This window comes from Scyliorhinus torazame, chromosome 15, assembly GCF_047496885.1.
Source record: "Scyliorhinus torazame isolate Kashiwa2021f chromosome 15, sScyTor2.1, whole genome shotgun sequence".
NCBI lineage: Eukaryota > Metazoa > Chordata > Chondrichthyes > Carcharhiniformes > Scyliorhinidae > Scyliorhinus > Scyliorhinus torazame.
Genome location: NC_092721.1, coordinates 22454010 through 22476248, shown reverse-complemented (window position 1 = coordinate 22476248; position 22239 = coordinate 22454010). Strand labels below are relative to the sequence as shown.

General features: G+C 47.2%; 1 protein-coding gene across 2 annotated transcripts in view; it reads left to right on the top strand.

Annotated features, from left to right (window-relative positions):
* Nucleotides 1-522: 522 nt before the first annotated feature.
* tbc1d4 (TBC1 domain family, member 4) overlaps nucleotides 523-22239 on the top strand; it is a 311885-nt gene continuing 290168 nt past the window's right edge. The window contains exon 1 of one of the 2 annotated variants that reach the window (XM_072476149.1): nucleotides 523-1846. In XM_072476149.1, the coding sequence (XP_072332250.1) occupies nucleotides 1433-1846 (414 nt within the window). In that variant the 5' untranslated portion in view covers nucleotides 523-1432. The remainder of the gene's footprint in view (nucleotides 1847-22239) is intronic. The other variant, XM_072476150.1, reaches the window with a different exon arrangement.

The window sequence follows — 22239 nt, the reverse complement described above, 5'->3', positions numbered from 1 at the left end:
TATACATTGTAACAGCGACTACATTTGAGCAAAGTACTCAGTTGGCAGCAAAGTGCTTTGAGACCTCTGGCGGCTGTGAAAAGTGCGATATGTACGCCTGTGGAAGGCGAGACAAACTTAAAATTGCAGGTGGATGGCTTCTCATCTGTCCTGTTGAAAGATTATTGACCTCCCTGTTTCCCTGTCCACCTATGCTAGGCTGCGCTGTCACAGCACTTTCACAGTATGTCATTTACCCTTTGGACTTCTCAATATTTAATTTGTGCTTGGAGCTTCGCTCTTTTCAGTGGTGTTGCCTGGTTAAGGGCTGGTGTGTGCTGAATGCAGTGGAGCCTGTTTTAACGTGAGTGGCTACTCCTTCTGATGTTGGTGCCAATTACTCACTGACTCCTTATTTAAGCTTTGCTAGCTTCCCCCCCCCCCCCTCTCCCAGTGAAATGTTGGTGTAGAATGAGTGCAGTCACACTGCTGGGGAATCTACCTGTCTTTCCCCTCTGTGTACATGTTGTCACTTTCCCTCCTTGTCCCTCCCCTCCCTTTCTCACGCGGCCAGTCAAATCACTCTGCAGTCAACGTGAACCAAAAGCCCTTTTCCTCTCCCTCCTCCCCCTTTTTCACAAGCTGAGGCCGAGGCAGCCTCGGGACGCAAAGGGGAACAAGTCCCAGGCTGTAGCCCAGACTCTTGCGGCTGGAGGAGCTGGAGCGGGAAGAGGAACTGGAAGAGAAGCAGGGGGAGCAACTGGAGCCACAGCGGGGGGAAAGGTACCAGCACCAGGTCTCCCAGTGCGTGTGTGCAGGGGACCCTCTCTCCCCACCAGCCCTGAGACACAGGGATGGGCTGACTGCCAGCTGGAGAGAGTTGTATTCCTGGCTGCTGTGTGAGTGAGGCTTTACACACTCACACACACAAAAGGATCGCAGGCATCGTCTGCTTAAAGATGCAGTGAAAGGGCTGTAAGCAGGACTTGGCCCCTAGCCCCAGCCTCTCTGCTTTAATTCTCGCCCTAATTCCAACCCCCTTTTAGAGGACACCAGGACAGTGATCCTTGGCCGAGGTTTCATTCTTTGTGCGGAGGTCAAATCATTACGTTCCTGGACGGCTGTGTAATCGGAAACAATAATGCAGGAAAGTGCCTGGGCTGGAAAGATAGCAAATATTGATCACTTAAGCTGCCGGATGCTCTCACTGTGCGAGGAAGGTGCATCGCAGGACATTGCCCAGTGACTGGACACCACCTGGAAGTTGGCTAGTGTGCTGTGACGGTGAGCAAACTTTTTTTGCCTGCATTGTTTCCACTGAGCAAATGGCCCAGGGAGCTGGGAGGCGATTTGTGACAAGACCCTCCCACCTGTCACTAAGCAGCTGAAGGCAGGATAAGGAAGAGATAAGCCGCATCTTAGCAACCCCTTCGAGCTTGCCAGTCAAGTGAGAATGGAGGAGGACGGTGGCAACAACCCAGCCCCTCCGGAGGAGAAGAGCAAAGGGGAGAAGAGATTCACCCTGTGGTACATGGGCTGCTCCACCCTTGACCGCAGGACCACCCTGCCCATGTTACCCTGGCTCATGGCCGAGATCCGCAGGCGGTGCGAGAAGCAAGAGGCCGGTTCGTCCATGGCAGCCCGGGAGGTGCTGCTCACCCTCGTGCCCCCCCTCATCAGGTGCGTCCCTCAGGCCACCAGCAGCAACGCCTCAGTCTTCATCTTTGAGCACAAGGCGCAGCATGTGACCAGGTTCATTCACAACAGCCATGACCTTACCTACTTCGCCTACCTGATCAGGACCCAGCCTGACAACCCCGAGTCCGAGATGGCCTGCCACGTTTTCAGAGCCACCGACCCAAACCAGGTAGGTGATTGGTTAAGTGAGCCCGAGCCCGCGGGCGTGAAACCAGGGTCATGGTTGTTGACCGCACAGCATTAGACGTGGGCCCAAGTGCATATGAATCAAGTGGAACCATCACAATGAAGCCAGTTGCCAATATAATTTTAACCGTCGTCCAAACTGAGCTATCCAGGACAGCCAATCTGGAGTTGACGCAATGTAAAAATGTTGGCTGGAAACCTGTTTTGAATGTTGGGCACGTAACCGAATCAATGGTTTCAATGTAACTCTTAATTGAAATGTAAGAGTAATTAAATATTTACCAGTTTATATAGAATAATAACGGGACGAAAAGTTGGCAATATTAAATAGTTGAAGAGAAACTCTTTATACTTGAGAAAGCTTAGGTATTAAAGAACAACATTTTGACTGTTGCACTGGCTGTCTAAGTTGTCAATACAAACAGCAGCGAAGAATCATGTTTGCATCTTAAAGGCCCCCCCCCCCCCGAGTGGGAGCAAGCACGATGGCAGATCAGTCTGGTAGATTGCAGTTGTATTTTTACAATACTGGTGTGTTTTGAGACAAAATGCTCCATTATTACATTAGCAAACAAATAGCTTATTTTTCTGGATAAAACCCTGTGCCCCTTTGAAGAATTGTACACTGTAACGGATTCTCTTCCTGGATAGTATGCTGTCACTTTATGTCAGATGAGCAAAGGAGTTTCATACATTGAGCATAAAAAGTGTAGATGCAGCATGTTTGTGAATTAACGGTGGAGAAGTCTGAATTGGTTTGACTTCTGCAAACTAATCTACCAATTACTTCTGGCAAATGCTGTTAAGATTTATTGAGGCTGAATCTTGATAGGCTGCAATCTAACATTGTTTTTGCATATTAAAAGCAGTAGGATCAAATGTCTCGTGAGATTTCATGGTGGGTTTAAGTCTCAGTGAAATAAACCAGATATTTTGTAAAGAGATTTTCCTCGTCTTCGCTGATCCTTGCATTGAAATTATTTCCGCCAAATATCTCGGGATAAAATTATTCTCTTATCCAAAGTACTTGGGGTTTAGGCCCGCTGTTTAATATGCGCAAACAGGTGAACAGTGAAAATTTGGCTTACTGTGTAGGTGCATAATAATTGACTAACGGGGCTATGTCTTCATTGTAAGTAAGCATCAAAATGAATGGGCATACTATAACTGAGTGTGTGACATTCAGTTCAGACTGGGTGGGCTTGGGAGAAATGGTGTGATCCTTTTGCCCTGGAACAGTTTTTAATAATAATAATCTTTATTGTCACAAGTAGGCTTACATTAATACCGCAATGAAGTTACTTGAAAAGCCCCTAGTCGCCACACTCCGGCGCCTGTTCGGGTACACGGAGGGAGAATTCAGAATGTCCAAATTACCTAACAATCACGTCTTTCAGGATTTAGGGGAGGAAACCGGAGCACCCGGAGGAAAACCACGCTGACACAGGGAGAACGTTCAGACTCCACACAGACAGTGGCCCAAGCCGGGAATCGAACCTGGGACCCTGGCGCTGTGCTACTAACCACTGTGCTACTGTGCCACCCAGTTTGAGAGAGGTGATGCCTGCAATCGCTAAGCTTTTTTGTCAAATGACAGTAGTTTTCCAAAATCTCCTTCCTACCCTGTCAACCATTAGGATAGGCAGCTGTGATCTCTTTGTCCCCTTTGATAGGTCAAGTAACACTAATAATGTAAAGGCAAAGGCAGCGCAGTGTGGCTCCTCTTTTAGCTCTATTAACTGGTGACTCATTTTGTATCTAAAGTTAGGATCCATCAGTAGCAGCAACATGTCAAAATGGAATTCCATTATGTTTTCAGTCTAGATTTGAAATTGGATTCCATTAGTACTGGGCGAGGAGCAAGGAAAAAGCTTTCTGTACTTGGATGTCTTAAATCAGCGTTCACTTAGTTTGCTTGCGTATCCGCGTCTCTTTGAATATCTCAGCACATTTATCATTTTTATGTTGAAAGGCCTCACCAATATTTGTGGTCTGCAGGAGTTCTTATGTGTGTGTGAAGGATCCATGGTCCTGCTGACTACATCTGGAATTCAGTGTTATTGGGAGGAAATGGTGAAAGGTTTGGAATTAACATTGATCAAGACCATTTAGTGTTTCTGGTAACAGATTAGTAGTGATGGGACCCCAGTCCAATGGATGAAATGCATTCATTCTAATCACAGTACATGTCCACGCCAATGTATTTGACACATCTTATATGCATATTAAAAAAAATCCCAAATAGTGAGAATTGAAAGATGTTAATATTTCATGTTGATGACCTTCGAAATGAAAGGAAATAAAAATCACTTATTGTCAGAAGTAGGCTTCAGATGAAGTTACTGTGAAAAGCCCCTAGTCGCCACATTCCGGCGCCTGTTCAGGGAGGCTGTTACGGGAATCGAACCGTGCTGCTGGCTTGCCTTGGTCTGCTTTCAAAGCCAGCGATTTAGCCCTGTGCTTTCAGCAAAACGTTAGGTCCTCAACCTGAAATGGTGATTCTGCTCTGTCTCCACAAATACTACCTGACGTAGGAACGTAAGACGTAGGAGCAGGAGTAGGCTTCAGCCCTTTGAGCTGGCTCCACCATTCAATAAGATCATGACTTATCTGGTTGTAGTCTCAACTCCAGCTTCCTGTGTACCACGTCCCTCCACCTCCCCTTGACCCTTGACTTCCTTGTCTATCAAAATATGTCTAGCTCTGCCTTGAATAAATTCAATGACCCAGGACACGATTCTCCCCCAAGATTTCTAAGGGCGGGATCTCCGGCCACGCCCGCCCAGCGACTGGAGAATCCCACCCGAGGTCAATGGACTTTTCCATTATCCACTTCTCGCCCATGGCGTTCTTGCAGCAGGTGGGGTGGAAGAATCCAGCCCCAAGTTAATTTATGGCGGGTTTTCGGGGAGTTCCCCACCGCTATTCAATGACACTTAGTCACTTTTTTGGGGAGTTTCTCACTGGTTTAGGCCACACAAATTTTTTTAGCACTGGGGAGCTGAACTCCGAGATTGGGCCTCCATTTTAAAAGGGTGCACCGATCTCTACGTGATCCTTCCCCCATCCATGGGCATTGTCACCACGCACACACATAGACACTACCCCACACCTCCCCAAGTGAGGACACCCCGCTATGGGGTCCCTGGGGGTCTCCCTTCTTCAGGCCCCTTTACAGCACTCCCTCCCTTCTAGGAACCTCACCCCCCCCCCCCAATCACCCAGAGGCCCCTACCTATCTGCCCTGCACATCCCCACCCTTCAACCCCCCCCCCTCCCATCATTTCATAGGCATGGCCCCCCCTTGCCCCCTGACCCTTGGCACTCGGGCAACCAGGCACCCAGGCAGTGCTCCTGCCAGCTTGGCAGTGCCATCTAGCCTCCTTGGCAATCCCAGGGTGACAGTGCCAAGATGCCATCTGGGCAGTGCCAAGAGAGCCACGTTCCAGGGGAAGGGCCAGGGAGCCACCCTGCACTTAGTCTGACCATCTAGGGGTCTCCGATGGCCCGGGAGACCCCCCGGGTGCCATTGTTGTGTGGACCAGCACTGATCTATCGGTTCCTCCCTGTGGAGGCAGTGAATCAATGAAGGCCGGTGGATCTCGGGTGAGTAGGTCGTACGTAGATTTAAGACCTACCTCCGGAAGCGGAATTTGGTCACGCCCAATTGGGGCCGAGTTCCGACTCCGATGTCTCATGGGACTTTGGAGAATCCTGCAAGGCGTGGAGCCTGTCGGGAGGCGTGCTGGAGGCCCCTCTTGAAGATTCCACAGCTGCGTTGTGCTCTCGCTTGACGCAACTCGGCCAGAGAATCTCGCCCCCAATCACCACTGCTGTTAATCCACAGATTAACGACCCTCTGAGAGAAAAAACATCTCGACTCTGCCTTCAAAGGAGTTTAAGTTATTAAACTGTGTCCCCGAGTAACAGTCTCTGCCTGGTAGATAAATACCCACTGAGCATTTCCAGCATTTCTTTTGTGAGGGCCACGAAGAATCCAGCACGAGTTTAAGGATACAAAGTAATAACATTTATTTACAATAACATATATATGTAACAGCAGCAGTAACTTCCCTTGCTGCACACTCCTTCCTGCTGGTTCCAAACTGGCCAGCTTTATTTATACTTGGAGTTTACTAATGGTTTCTCCGCCCCCCTCATTGGGGAAGCTCATACTCCCACAGGATTGTGGGATTGTCATTAGTCCCCAGCCAATGGTAAGTAGGCAGGTTATAACAATTTCATATTTCCAGGATCTGCAGTATCCAGGTTTCCAGCTGAAAGGTGTTGTGACATTCACTTTAAAAATAAATCCTTTGACATATTTTCAAAAATTCTTTCATGGGATGTGAAGGTTGCTGTAAAGACCAACATTTGTGACCCTCCATAATTGCCCTCGAGATACGATACTTTATTTGAGACAAAGTTTCAGGCACATAACACTGAGAGCCTCATACCTCAGCTTACTGTATGTTTGATTTATAACATTTTGGTGTAATGGCAATTTAGGTAGTGCAGCAATATTTTATACGGTGAAATCAATAACTGTCCATACACAATTGAGGAAAGCACGCCACATCCAGATACAGTAGTCATTATTTATTAACGGAACCCAGGTATAATACTCAGCCACATGCGATATAGATTGACATTCACAGCTGAGACTTGGCTAGAGGGAGGAAAGGGTGAAGCACAAACACAAGTGTGCAAATATGGAAGACCCGCCTTTAAACATGCGGTCTGGGGCAAGGGCTATCTCACAGTAGTTTTCAGTGTCCTGTATCCTTAGCTCTGGTTGCTGTTTGAAAAGAAGACGGCAGTTCGCAATCACGGGGGCAATCGCGCACTCGACTTATTTTTCTTTAACCTCTACCTTGATTTTTGTGTGACTGATAAATCTGGTAGTCACCTGAAGTTTATAATTTGGGGCCAGAATCGATCCTGAGTCCCCTGAGGCACACATCATTGTTTTTTGTGAATGATCATTGAAGGGCAGACATCAGTTTCTGGGCTCCCTTGATAGCGGAGTAGCTAAATGCAGCAAGCGGTCTGATACTGATCCAGATGCAACAGAACCGTCTGCTGCTGTGAGCCGAGAGCATCTTATTGGGAGTCAGGCTGCTGAGGAATGCTTTGGGATTAGTGAGGGGAATGATCCGTGTGACATTTGTCGGAAATTACGGAGGGTGGGTTATTTAAAAAAAGGGAAATGATGCGCATCTTGGATGACGATGGTACTGAACATGATTGCGATGCTCTTCATAACATAACACCGCTGACATAATTGTCCCAAAATGCCAATTAAAAAAATGACCACATGAGCAAGATACTGAATAATCACGCCTGCCTGCACACAGTTGCACCCCAGGGCATTTGCGATGAAACTTCTATCTTGTATCATTTTGATCCCACTATTAATTCTGCTGCTATAGATAAAAGCAAATTACTGTGGATGTTGGAATCTGAAACAAAACGAGAAAATGCTGGACCATCTCAGCAGGTCTGACAGCATCTGTGGAGAGAGAAGAGAGCTAACGTTTCGAGTCTGGATGACCCTTTGTCAAAGCTGCGGCTGGTGAAGTTGGTCCACTTATTTGTTCAGCATTCTTCATTTTTCCCACCAAGTTGTCCTTTTCATTTTTAATCCACTTTTGGTATTCTCTGTCTCCCTTCTCTGTCCTGTGCTTGAGAGGAAATTCCGGAGCTTAGGATCTACGCATCTGAAGGCGCTGACACCGCTGGTGAAGCAATTAGAATCGGCAATACTCAAGGGGCCAGGATTAGATAGTGCAGATTTCACCGGGTGTTGTAGCACTGAAGGAGATTAGAGATATGGCCGGGTCAGGCCACGGAGGGATTTGAAAACCAGAAATGAGAATTCTAAAATCAAGGAATTGCTTGACCGACAGGGAATGTAGGTCAGTGAGAAAGGGGAGATAGATGAATGGGACTTGGCGGGAGTGAGTGTCCAGGCAGAGAAGTTTTGAATGACCTCCAGTTTATAGAAGGAAGAGCTGACCGGGGTTTTCACGTGCGGTGTGCTTAATCTGACTATCAGGATGCTCCTTGGAGCTACGTGTTCCCTCTAATGTTCCCTTTTCTCTGAGGAGAGGTTCTTAGGCTCCACTCAACACCTCCTCAGTGATACATCTGAGGTCGGGAGCTCAGTACAGCGGTGAATCAAATCTGTGGCCTTCCAACCCACAGTGTTCTGCTCCTTAATCTCCAGCAGGCTTCCGGTTTGCTTTTCAAATAATTGAAGCCAGTCATGGTATATACTGTACTTCATGCTGGATGAATATCACACAATACAAATATGCAGTACACATCTTCATTCAAATTTATTTGAAGAAGGTTGGGCATCTATTAAACATTCTGAAGGGGAGGGGCTGGGAATTCGTGAGCTCCGACTCTGCTCATCTTCTAATCCGTCTTTTCAGCCTTGTGCATATTTCTTTTTTGTCTTTTCTTGGTGTACATGGTTTGACTGCGTCCCGGGAATTGTTGGCTGGTATTTCTGATGATCAAGCCGAGACAGAATGTTTAAATCCTCGCTTGTTCATGGCGGCTGGAAGGAGTCGGGGTGGTGTCCTGCCTTTAGTAGGACGGTTGCTTTCGACCGGGCCCCCACCCTGATGGTGCGGTGTGCATCGACGGATGAAGGCTGCCAACAAAGATATTGTTTTGCTAAAAGTCTCGACTCTGCGGCGCAGGTCGTCAGGGCCCAATTCCAAGAGCTGTGGAGTGTTTTTAATGAGGTGATGGAGGCGATTGAGGAGGTTCTTGCAGTGGAGAGAGCACTGCCCCTGTTGGGAGCCCGCCTGCATTCAATGGAGCATATTTCATCTTCTCTTTGAGTCCTGGGGTCGATTTGGCGATCCGACCACTGGTCCTGTGTTGTTCTGATCTGGCTGTTGGTTGTGAGGAGTTGGAGGTGACCAAGCCGATCGAGTCCCCCTCCCCCCCCGGGCGAAGCCTACGTTGGTGACTCCCCGGATTCTCGTGCTTCGATCGTTGGAATCCATCAGAGAACCTGAGGAGAGCTCACTGATCCTGATCCTGCCTCATCCTTGATTTATGCTTTCTTCATGCGCCAGTGAAGAAGTCCTTATCCTGAGGACTGCTCTGCATCTCAGTTATTATCCTGGACTTTGCTCCCTAGTGATCATGTTACCGTCGGTTTGATGTTGTCAATTTTTTCCTTTTAAATTAAGGGGCAATTTAGCGTGGCCAATCCACCCACCCTGCACATCTTTGGGTTGTGGGGGTGAGGCCCACGCAGACTCGGGTAGAATGTGCAAATCCGTACGGAGCGTGACCCGGGGCCGGGATCAAGCCTGGGGCCTCAGCGATGTGAGGCATCTGTGCTAGCCACTGTGCTGCCTCTAATTGTTTCCTTTTTACAGGGAAGTGTATAATTTGGGTGAGAGGGCCTGTAACGTTGGTTATCCTAATTTAACACGTTCCTATCATGAGTGTTGAATTTGGGATTTGTGCACAGTTTTTATCTTAATTGTATAAGAGGGAGGTGAGCAGGGACAGGGTAAAGGGTGAAAGGTCAGGGTTGGAAGGGTTAGTTTGTCCTCGCTATGATCCAGGAAGACCCCTCCAATTAGAGCTAATCAGTTTTGGGTTATTTTTTTTTCTTCTTTTAATTTTGTTTTTGAGCAGCCGTGCTGGAATCCATTCTGGGCCCAGGCAGTCTGCATGTTATCCTGATGAAAATGAAAATGAAATGACAATTGCTTATTGTCACAAGTAGGCTTCAAATTAAGTTACTGTGGAAAAAACCCTCGTCGCCACATTCCGGCGCCTGTTCGGGGAGGCTGGTACGGGAATTGAACCCGCGCTGCTGGCCTGCCTTGGTCTGCTTTAAAAGCCAGCTATTTAGCCCTGTGCTAAACCTGATTCTTCCTTTGGGTCGAGTTAGTCTTTTCTCCTGATATGGGTCTCCCTCTTTGGTTGTTTTACCCAATGTGTGGAGTGTGACAACTCGGGTCTTTATTTCTCACCCCTTGCTCTTTCGTGATTCTTCATGGGTGACCCAGGGTGCAAGGCTTGAGGTCTGAGTTTTACTTGGATGTCTCTTTGTCCAGGGCCACGATAGGGGCTGGATGGCGCTGTCGGGTATCAATGGAACGTAATTCCCCCCTAGCTCTGAGGCTCTCACGGTTGTTAAATATCCTGTTTTGATGCAGACGGGTCTTGTATCCGTGACGGGAACTTGTTGGGGAAGTTTGTAAAGCCTCCTATTATGTGCTGTCCCTGATCTTTCTCCTTGTTTGGCTGTGATGTTTGCAAGTATTTGAACATTTTTACAAAAATAATATTTACGAAGAAGATGAAATGTTGAGCGCGGCCTCAAGGCAAATGGTTAAATTGGATTTTAAGTTTCAAATGGCGAGGTGTGAATTTATGACTAATGAAAGAAAAACATTATCCTTGTGTAAATAGCAGCACTTGGAATGTTTGTCCACGAAGACCTTTGGAGGTGAAAACCTTAGACTTGTTCCGGAACTCATTCAATGTTGAGATTGGGGGTTGGGAGTCAGTAGGCTTTCTGCTTTGGCTCAAATTTTCAGCAGATTTCTCTCTCTTTCGCCTTGATAAATGGATGAGATGGCCCGCGTGCCCTTCCTTGCGTTCTTTCTTGTCAATGCCATAGAGTTTTACAGCATAAAACGAGGCCCATCGGCCCATCGTTTCTGTGCTGGCCATCAAGCAAGTATCTATTCTAATCCCATTTTCCAGCACTTAGTATGTAGCCTTGTATACCATGGCGGCACAGTGGTTAGCACTGCTGCCTCACTGCTCCGGGGTCGCGGGTTCAATTCCGGCCTCGTGTGACTGTCTGTGTGGAGTTTGCACTTTTTCCCCGTGTCTGCGTGGGTTTCCTCCGGGTGCTCCGGTTTCCTCCCGCAGTCCAAAGATGTGCAGGTTAGGTGGATTGCCCATGCTAAATTGCCCCTTAGTGTCCAAAAGGTTAGGTGGGGTTACTGGGTTACAGGGATAGGGTGGAGGCCTGGGCTTAAGTAAGGTGCTCTTTCCAAGGGCCAGTGCAGACTCGATGGGCCGAATGGCCTCCTTCTGCACTGTAGGGATTTTAGGATTCTATGATTTCAAGAGCTCATCTAAATGCTTCTAAAATGTTGTGAGGGTTCCCGCCTCTACCAGCCTTTCAGGCAGTGAGTTCCAGATTCCCATCACCCTCTGAGTGAAAAGGATTTTCCTCAAATCCCTTCTGAATCTTCTCGTTACCTTAAATCTATGACGCCTGATTATTGACCCCTCTACTAAGAGGAAGTTATTGCCTATCTGTGCCCCTCATAACTTTGTACACCACGATCAGTGGAACAACACCAGTCTAACTAGCCTCTCTTCATAGCTGAAACGTACCAGCCCAAGCAAAATCTTAGTGAATCTTCTCTGCACCCTCTCTAGTGCAATCACATGCTTCTTATAATATGGAAGTGCTGCATGAAAAGAATGTTTTCAAAGGCTTTTTTGAAAACAGCTATTCACTTGCAGGTATCAGTGAGGTATCAGGTGGGGTGGGGATAGTGGAGGAGGAGGTGGACCCGGACCTTTGGTGGCGACATTTGGGGCTTCAGAGAAGCCGGAGCTCATGGAGAGGAGGAAGGCCAATGTTGTGGCCTTCGCCTCTCTGATTGGACGGCGGCAAATTTTACTGGAGTAGCAGTCGTCATAGCCACCGGGTGTAGCGGCTTGGTTGGGTGACCTGTACGACTTCCTGTGGTTGGAGAAGATAAAGTATGAATCGAACGTGGGACCCTGGAGCTGTGAAGCAACAGTGCTAACCACTGTGCTACTGTGCCGCCTTCCCCCGCTCCTTCCCTCTCCCTCTCCTTCTTTCTCTCATCCTCTCTTTCATTTCCATTTAAACTTATGTTGCAAATTGATGAAATCATGAATTTCATTGCCTGTTATTTGGAACACAGCAAATCTGATATGTTTCAACTGCCTACACCCATATATATCTTTGGTTGTCTCCTGAAATTTCTCTACTATCTCTCTTGCCAGCCTAACCATATCAATCTGAACAACCTGTGCGTATTCCTGCAACAAAGTTGAAATCCCTTTCCTCTGGTTCGACAGTTTTTGACAATTTCAACCGTCAACAGCAATAATAATTTGCATTTTCTTGTTGTTGCAATTTTAACATCATCAAATGTCCTAGTCTGCTTCACAAGAGTTATTTATCAATTAAAATTTAATACTGTGCAAGAAAGTGATATTGGGGCCGGTGAAAGAGTGGGGTTTCAATGAGTGTCTTAAAGGAGGAGAGAGAATTGGAGGAACAGAGAGTTTTAGGCCTTGACGTATTGAATTTCCATTTATCCGTTACGTTGTAGGGCAGCACGGTAGCATAGTGGTTAACGCCAGGGTCCCAGGTTTGATTCCCTGCTGGGTCACTGTCTGTGTGGAATCTATACGTTCTCCCCGTGTCTGCGTGGGTTTCCTCTGGGTGCTCCGGTTTCCTCCTACAGTCCAAAGACGTGCAGGTTAGGCGCACTGGCTATGCTAAGTTGTCCCTAGTGTCCAAAAGAAAAAGGTTGGGAGGGGTTATTGGATTACGGGGATAGGGTGGAAGTGAGGGCTTAAGTGGGTCGGTGCAGACTCGATGGGCCAAATGTCCTCCTTCTGCACTGTATGTTCTATGTTCTATGAGTTAAGGGGCGCTGCAGAGGATTTGAGAAAAGGTGGGGGATGTTTGTTGCCGTGTTCGAGGAGCTGTTCGTTGCAAGGGGGGGGGGGGTGAAAAAGGGAAAATGTCTGTACAGACTGTATAGTTGATTACTGGGAAGTATCTTTTCCGGGGTGTTTATTTGCTGTAACCTGTTTTGATTTATATTTGTAATAAAATATATATTTTTAAAAAATCAGTGAGATGGGGGGTACCTGTTTCTCAGTGTAGAGTCGATCTGTTCTTTTGTTCTCCTCTCCTAGAATGGACAACTGTATGAGGCAGTCGCACCAAGCTTGCCTCTGCCTGCCATTCATTTACTTACTCTTGACCAAGGCTCTACCCCTGACCATGAGAACCTGAGTGTTCAGCTGCCCTTGAGGTCAGCCGTGCTTACCAAGCACTCGCACATCATTTCACAGGCCTGGGAAAGCCTCCACTCCCACAGGGAGTGCATTAGGAAACACTGGAGACCAGAAAATAAACTGATTTATGTGTGAAAATGGCAGTGAGGGAAGTATGTTCCTATGTTTTTAACGTGATCAGTAACTCCTCTGCCCATCTGCAATTGTTTGAAAGGTGAACTGTTCCCATTGCATGACTCCTTATTTATCCATTAGATGTTGCGGGGACATTTATCCAAACTGCAGTTATTCAGACTAACTAGTTACCAATAACATTAACTACATAAACACCTTGAGGTGTTTGATAGGGCCATCCAAAAGCAAAATTAGACATTGAGGTACATAAGGACATTGGATCAAAGAGGTCGGTCTTAAAGGAGGAAAGAGTAGTAAAGAGTTAAAGCAATTTAGGGATGGAAATCCAGAGTTTATGGTATAGGCCGCTGAAGACACAGCCCCGACTGGTGAAGCGATTAGATTCGGGAGAATACACAAGAATTGAATGAGTGCAGATATCTGAGTGCCGTAGGACTGAAGGAGATTAGAGATATGGAAGGGTCAGGCCATGGAGGAATTCGAAAACAAGAACTGAGAATTTTAAAATCGAGGTGTTGCTTGACCAGCAGGGCATGCAGGTCAGTGAGCACAGGGGAGGTGGGTGGAATGGGACCAGACTCGGGTGGGCGTCCAGTTAGTGAAGTTTTAAATGACCTCCAACGTCTGGGGGTTGGAATGAGTAAGTTAGCCAGGAGTGCATTGGAAGAAGTGGTTCAACAGCATGGTTGGATGTTCCAGTGCACACTGGATCTGCAATTGTTCCATTGTACTGTCCATCAAATTCCACAATGGAATTATATCAGTTAATAAGCGCAACACGTCTGCTCCTGACTGCCCAAAGCCTGCCCACCATCTAGAAGGCACAAGTCAGGGGTGTAATGGAATACTCTCCACTTGACTGGACAAGCGCAGCTCAAGAGGCTGCTCGCTCCTTTTTGAGAGAGAGAGAGTTAACAGGTGGTGTTTTAACCTGAGGGTCAAAACACCTCCAGTGAGGGGCAATGTTGAGAAGGTGGAACTTTCATGGACAACCTCAGCCAGCACGGGAGTTGAAGCTGCGCTGCTGGCGACACTCCACACCATGAACCAGCTGTCCAACCAACTGAGCTAATCCCCCCCACCACCACCCCGACCCTGACCTTTCACAACCACAGGACGTCACAAAGTGCTGGACAAACAATTACGGGTTCTGAAGTATAGGGTGCGATTTAATGGAAATGAAACAGAGTCCCATGTCCAGTGCATTTAGTCGGGTGTTTCCTGTCACCGGCAGCCCAGAGAAAGAACCCGCTATCTAACGGGACTCTGTTTTATTTTGGGGCCTTAGTGGGGAACAATCCCGAGACTCCCCAATATAACCCCTTATTAGGGGGTCATCTAGCCCCCCCCACACCCTACCCAATAAGGGCAAGTCACCCCTGAGCCTAATCCACGGCATGGGCAAAATGCCACCTTGGAACTGTCAGCCTGGCACCCTGGTAGTCCCCTGCCAGCCTGGCAGTGTCACCTGGCATGATGGCAGTGCCAGGCTAGCATACATGTGGCACTGCCAGGGGTGCTGACTTTAATATGCAAATTTGCCAAATTGCGATGTCACGCGAGACCCTTCTAGATCCCCTGAGGCATGGCGGTCTGCGTAAATCACATCTGTTGCGGGATTTACCGGCCACGGTATGCCCCAGTTCGGGCGCGATACAGCCGTTAGATTTCGCTCATACTCACTGTTGCTACGTAGCAGAGCAAACGTTCACAAATAGCCATTTGATAACCAGATAATCGATCTTATTGATGTTTGCTGAGAGATGAATATTAGCCAGAAAACCAGGGAGATCTTCACTGCTGTTCTTGTAAATAATATTATGGGATCTTTTATGTCCGACTGAGACGGCAGCTGTCCATTTTAAAGTCTCATCCACAATGATTCTATCGCTGACAGTGTGGTGCTCCCTCAGGCTGGATTATATGCTCAGGTCTCGGAAGAGGGGTTTGAACCCATGATTTTCTGACACAAACGGCCCAGTGCCAAACACTGAGCCACCATTGATACCTACTGGTGCTTTCTGCTCCAATGAAAATTCTGATTGAGGAATTGGGTTAATGGCTGGAACTTTGGCAAAAGGGATTTAACACCGATTGTTGAGAATTAAGAATGTTGATCCCGGAAGACCAGAAAGTCTACCCTACCTTGCAGTGGAGCTGGGCACAGTGTAGTGACTGGCGCCGCAATTCCAGTTCAGCCCACTCCCCAGTGCACCGATCCATCCAGTTCGGTGTAGGGGTTGAAAACCACAGCATTGTAGAGGTGACTGGATTGCAACCTCTGTGACCTGCAGGCCACTGATTCTAATGTCTCTTGAGTTAAATTGTACAAACAGCAATAATGATACTGTGCTGTCGGCACGCAAAGTTCTAATGGTCAAGTAAGGACACTTCAAAAACTGCCTTCTCTTGCATGTTCCCTGGTTAAATTCAAATGAATACTCATTGTCATTATTGTTCCAAAAATCATGGTTATTGCTCGATCATTTTGCTCCTTAGGTTCCCCGCCATTTAAAATCAAGGAATGAAGCAATATTAAATAATTGCTTCAATTGTTGTGATCTAAAGTAAAATTAATTGTATGTAGGGGAGAAAGAGGTCCAATCTATTTGTCCTGTGGTAATGTTACAGGACAAATGAAAGAGAGAGAGAGATTTAAGGAGCAATGATAAAATTTGATCCAGTTAATTGAATAATTGAATAATTCTAAATGCAATCATTGCAATATTGAGCTGTTTATTTTAATTTAGCTCATTTACTTGGTGCATTGATGTTTAAGTCAATACTTCCCTCACAACTCATAGAACAAAATGAACCAATACGTATGGCAACCATGAGTATTTCCATGATTTGAAGATAGTAAAAAGTTCCAGGTACAATAACAAGAACAGCCCTGGAGTGGTGAGGGACATGATTGGCTCTACTCCTTGTAGTGCCAACCTGAGAGTCCTCCGTGTTTGGGGGGGGGGGGGGGGGGAGGGTTATTTATGTGCAGATCAGGGGCCTTTTAAAGATGGCGCCCCGATCTCTGTGGAACCGGCCTTGCCAGCTCTGTCAGGCCCCTCCTGAGTGATGGCACAAACCATTGCCCCAGATTTTCTCTGCAGTGAGTACCAGAGAATCGGCAGATGAAACTTGGCTGTGCAGCTGGAGAGGTCCAGGCCAGGTATCAGTCTGAACCCAACACTCCCTGACATTGTTTTGGAAGATTCCACCCAGGGACTTTGAACTCCAATGGCATGTTGCGGAAACGGTTCTTTCATAATTCTGGTACCTCAGGAATTAAATTAAAATTAACCTTGGGAAGAGCGATCACTTCATCTACATCACACAGTTTATCATGAGAATCGAAGTCTGAAGTTTAAAAAAAATACTGGCTGCAGTTCTCCAGTTGTTGCGATTCACTTTTCCCGCTGGCAGCACACTTCTGCTCGTGTGTTTCTGGGTGGCAAGTGTCGTGTTATTCACCCCGTGGTAACACGGACTGCAACAGGATGCAGATGAACTGTAAAGCATACACCAAACATAAGCGTTGGTTCAATACGATTTATTGAACTTCTGTAACAATGCACACAGCTGGCTGTGGGTTGACACTCTACTACTCTAAGTGTACTAACTCTAACTAACGAGACCAGGCTAGCTCTGATCCACATGTAGAAGGTGCTGACTGATATATACACCCTGACTGTCACTACAGTTGTCACCAGTGGAAAGAGGCGGAGTGCTGATGCCTCGTGTGTTTTATAGTTGGAAGCCCCCCTCTGGTGTTCTGTCTGGTGATTGGTTGTGTGCTGTCCTGTATATTGATTGGCTAACCTGGGTGTCTGTCACTGCCTGTTTTTACCTCATGATGTGCATGTGCATATTATGACAGCGAGGGGTGGTTACAATGGGAAATTCCATTGACAAGCGGCAGGAAGATAGAATACTGCTGCTTGCAAACGATGCGTGACCAAAATACACGCGGCTGGGGAACCAGACAACCCCGCCGTAGATTTATTCAGTCACTGCCCTGATGTCTAACTTTTTTTTTATTAATGAGAGTCCTGAATAAATTGCATAGAATGTTTTGTTCTTGATTGATGTAGTTTGGGGCGGGTGGGGTGAAATTGATAGGAGTAAAAAGATTAACCCTGTTTCAGCGATTGCAGAATAATAGTACTTAATCCAATACTTCCTGGGCTTCTGAGGCCAACTTGGATTGGATTGGATTTGTTTATTGTCACGTGTACCAAGGTACAGTGAAAAATATTTTTCTGCGAGCAGCTCAAACAGATCATTTAGTACATGAAAAATAAAATAAAAGAAAAAGAAAATACACAATAGGGCAACGCAAGGTACACAATATAAATACATACACCCCGGCATCGGGTGAAGCATACAGGAGTGTAGTATTAATCCGAGGTCCGTATCCGGTCCAAATCGAGGTCGGGGCCGCACTTCCGGTTTGGGCCTCATCAGCTTCCAGGTCGGGTCGGGTCATTAGGAGTGCAGCCAGGTCGGGCCGAGTCAGGCAAAAGTCCCCTCCATGGGCTCGGAGGATCTTCAAACCTGCAAGGGGACTTCGGCCTGTCATCTTAATTACCAGCTTTTGCTGTTCCTGATACACTCTATTTTACTTTCATTCCACAAAGTCTTGTTACTTGGCCTTAAATCTCAGATTTCCAGTCAGATTCCACTACATTTTTCATGTCTACCGAAATATAATAATAATCTTTATTATTGTCACAAGTCAGCTTACATTAACACTGCAATGAAGTAACTGTGAAAACCCCCTAGTCGCCACACACCAGCACCTGTTCAGGTACACAGAGGGAGAATTCAGAATGTCCAATTCACCTAACAAGCACGTCTTTCGGGACTTGTGGGAGGAAACCGGAGCGCCCGGAGGAAACCTGCGCAGACACGGGGAGAACATGCAGACTCCGCACAGGAAGCTGGGAATCGAACCTGGGACCCTGGCGCTGTGAAGCAACAGTGCTAACCACTGTGCTACCGTGTCACCCATTAAATACTGAGCGCAATACAAGGGTTGAATAATTCATTGACCTTTCATCTGTTTCACAGATACAAAACTGGCATCTAAGCACCGATTTGCCAGGTGGGTTGCATGTGTACGTTGCACGATATTGGTAAAGGGTATAGTTCAGGCATCCACCGTTTGTGCCTGAGACAGGAGTTCAGGCCCTTACAAAAACTCCAGTTTTAATCCTCCTTCTCAAGATTGGGCTGCCTTGAATGCAGCCTGCGTCTAGCCTACTGCACCACATCAAGACCAAGTGTGGCCTAACATGTGGTCCTTTCATGGCCTGCAGGGGAAGTGGCCACCAAAACATTACGTTTTATCAAAACAAATTTGACCTGACTGCCCCTCTTAGCTTTTCAGTGTCACCAGAGACTGTCATTGGCCCCTGCTTGACTAACGTTGGCTTGTTCTCATCCCTGAACCTACCTGCAGTTGCCATGGCTTGAGATTGATTGTCTCATCCGAGATCCCAATTTGAATGGGTTTCCAACTTACCTGTTCTGATGAAGCTTATTGTTCCAACTGGCTGGCACAACCTGATTTCACTCCTGTGACACATTGCCAATATCTACTTAGCTTGGCTCTCTCTGCACAGTTAAGGTGAAAACGATTATCAGGATCCTTGTCACGAGGAAGGTGCTGTCTTAATTTACGAATACTACAGATTTCAAATAATTAAACTCACTTTGGGGATTACAGCATTATATCTCTGTTTTACCTTCGATTCAACATAACGGAACATGTCAGTTTTGAGAAGTACGGTAGTCACTTTTTAGCGTTGGGCTTTTCAAATCTGAATAATAAACACCTCAGAATTCCACTAGCTCCCTCTTGGGTTCATTGAGCGACTTATCCTGCCAGCTGTGAAGTAATACCTGAATTCATTGTTGAATTTGCGTTCCATTTAAACATTCAAAACACTTCAAAAATATACTGAAAAACAATTGCAGCATTCTCCTTCTGCTCTTGATCGCTCCCAGCTTGTTCTCGTGCTCACCTGCTTCCTCAAAGTAGTTTTACTGGTCAGGGATTACATCAGGTAGTCTGGTCAATCAGTCCTTTTCCACCCAGACTTGACAGGCTGACCTCCTTCTGTGCAGTTCTGACTCACATCCAAGTACTTATCCCGTGATTTGTGAGAGTCCGGCACAGACATATTTAAGCGAAGCTAGTTGCTCACTTAAATATGCAAATCTGGATCCGGCCCAGTGAGGGTGAGATCCAGATCGTGACATCTCGCGAGTGTTGTGTTAGGTACACTGGTCTAACACTGGCTGCAACTGGATGCAGGTTAGATCAGAAAGATACTCCAGACCTTGAAGTTAGTTCAATCAGGTTTATTGAACTAATAGCACAGTTCTCTGTGAGTTCGTCTCTCTGCGAACTTAAGTGTGGTTACTCTGTCTGACTGAACCTGACTAGCCACGTGCTGGAGGTGTGAGATTGTAACAACATCCTTGACTGACTCTCTAGATGTTCATCAGTGGAAAGAGGCGGAGTGTGAGAGCCTCGTGTCTTTTATAGTCAGATCCCACCCTTGAGTGTCCTGCCTACTTATTGGTCATGTCCTGTTCTCTGTGTCCATTAGCTGCTTGTCTGTATATCATTATGTGTGTGTCTGCATATCATGACAGCGAGATTTTGTCAGATCTCGCAAGGCGTCCAGAACATTGTAAATCTCATTGGAGACCTGTCGCAATCGTGCTCAGAAGTTTATAAACATCCGGGGAGGGATTCTTCATGGGTGGGTTCCTCCACTTGGCCGGCAGCGCACTCTCAATTGTGAATTTCCCGACGGCGTGCGGGTGACCACAATGGTAAACCCTATTGGCCGGCTGCCGGGACGGACAATCCCGCCGCCGACGGGGTCCGTGCCGCGCCAGGAAACGGTTCTGGTGGGATGAAGAATCCCACCCCTGATATGTGGGGTATCTAATAGGGAGTCTCTGATATGGAGGGTCTCTGAGGTAGGGGTCTGATGGGGGGGGGCAGGGGGGGCTGGCAGTTGGGGTGGGCAGGATTTGAGAAGTGGGAGCCCTCAGATTGACATTGGGGGTACTTATGATACACATATGCCCCCTTGACCCACCGCCAGGCCCTCCCTGTCAGGGCCACGCTTAGAAATACGGGCACCAATCCACGCCCGCTTGAATCCTGGCCAAGAAGGCTGGAACATCACGGAGGAGTGGAGAATCGGGTTTCCAGCCGTCAATTGAATTCAAATGGGTTCAAGTGGCTCACCTGCCAGCGTGGGGTCTGTAGCCCTCTGCTGCTGCTGCCAGGGGACAGAACGGGCACCGGTCCCGTTTTTAGCCTGATTTGCGATTCTCCTGTCTGCATGTACTTCATAACGCTATTTGCTGAACTTAATAAACATTTTTATTGAGGTTAAGGTTGCAATTAATACAATTATCCAACCTCTAATATTGTTAGCAGAAAATCTTTATTTGATCTCACCACTTGACTAAAATTAATTTTGAGGAGCAGCTTGCCTTATGGAGCCAACATGATATTGATATGAATCCCCTCATGCGGGAACTGCCAGTGCTTACAGTGAGCTCGAACAGGCTCAATGGCCGCCTTCTATGCTGGCGGATCCAAATAAGCAAACTGAGATGCAGAGAACCAGAAGTGCCACAGATTGATTTAAAAACCTGCTTTGGAGACACATGTCTCCTGTTCCAGTGAGCTCCAGGTGCTGCGGCCGTTTGCTGGCTTTAACACTCGGATCACCCCAGTGAGCGCATTACCTAAGGATGAATGCATATGAGGTGGGGCCGGGGCTGGGGGTAGGGGGGTGGGGGGGGGGGGGGGGGGGGGAGAGCAGTGCATGAAGATGGGAACAACAAATGGACAGAGGAAAAGGATCTCGATTTGTAGATTCGTCTGTCTGTCTAGGCTCATCTGAAATTTGTGAAATTAATCTTCCACAGCCGAGCTAGGCTGATCCATACTTAGAAGTTAACTCCTGAAAAACACCACAAATCAAGCTGCTGTTCAGTATCTGTGTGATAACCAGAAACTTTTTTAAAAATGCATTCATTTAGAGGAAGTGGGCATCATTAGGCCAGGCCAGCATTCAGTGCCATCCCCAATTCCCCTTGAGAAGGGGGTGGTGAATCATCTTCTTGAACCGCTGCAGTCCCTGCGGTGTAGGTACACCCACAGTGCTGTTAGGGAGGGAATTCCAGGATTTTGGCCCAGCGACAGTGAAGGAACGGCGATATAGTTCCAAGTCGGGGGTGGGGGGCTGAGTTGCTTGGAGGGGAACCTCCAGGTGGTGGTGTTCCCAGGTATCTGCTGCCTTTGGCCTTTTAAATGATGGTGTTCGTGGGTTTGAAACTATGAACAACATTACTACAACTGGCACCAGCACAATTTTTTTTCTTTCATTTTTTTTGTGATAGTTACAATTTGATTGGGCAAATTAAGTGTCGTGTGCTTAGAGCTTGGACCATTTAAACCTGAATTCTGCTGTATTGTACACAATAAGTAAATCCTGGTCCAGGGGGTTTGGGTCTTCCGAAGCTGATGCATTAGTACTGGGCGGCGAATATGGAGAAGGTACGGAGCTGGTTCAGAGGGGTTGACTCCCAATGGGTCAGAATGGAGGAGAGTTAAAAAAAAAAAAATTTAGAGTACCCAATTAATTTTTTCCAATTAAGGGACAATTTAGATGGCCAATCCACCTACCCTGCACATCTTTGGGTTGTGGGGCGAAACCCACTCAAACACGGGGAGAATGTGCAAACTCCACATTGACAGTGCCCCAGAGCCGGGATCGAACCTGGGACCTCAGTGCCGTGAGGCAGCAGGGCTAACCTACTGCACCACCGTGCTGCCCAGAATGGAGAAGAGTTTTGGTAAGGGGTCAGGATTGAAGGCGCTGGCGACAGCACCGCTCCCGACGGCCCCGGAGAGATACTCGGGGAGTCCGGTAGTAATAGCTTCGTTGAGAATTTGGAGGCAGTTTCGACAGCACTTCGGGTTGGGGGCAGGGTCAAGGGAAATGCCGATTCGGGGGAACCATCGATTTGAGCCAAGGAAGTGGGATGGAAATTTTCAGAGATGGGAGGAGAAAGGAATTAGGACACTAAAAGATTTATTTCTTGGGGGTCATTGTGCGGGATTGAAGGAGCTGGGAG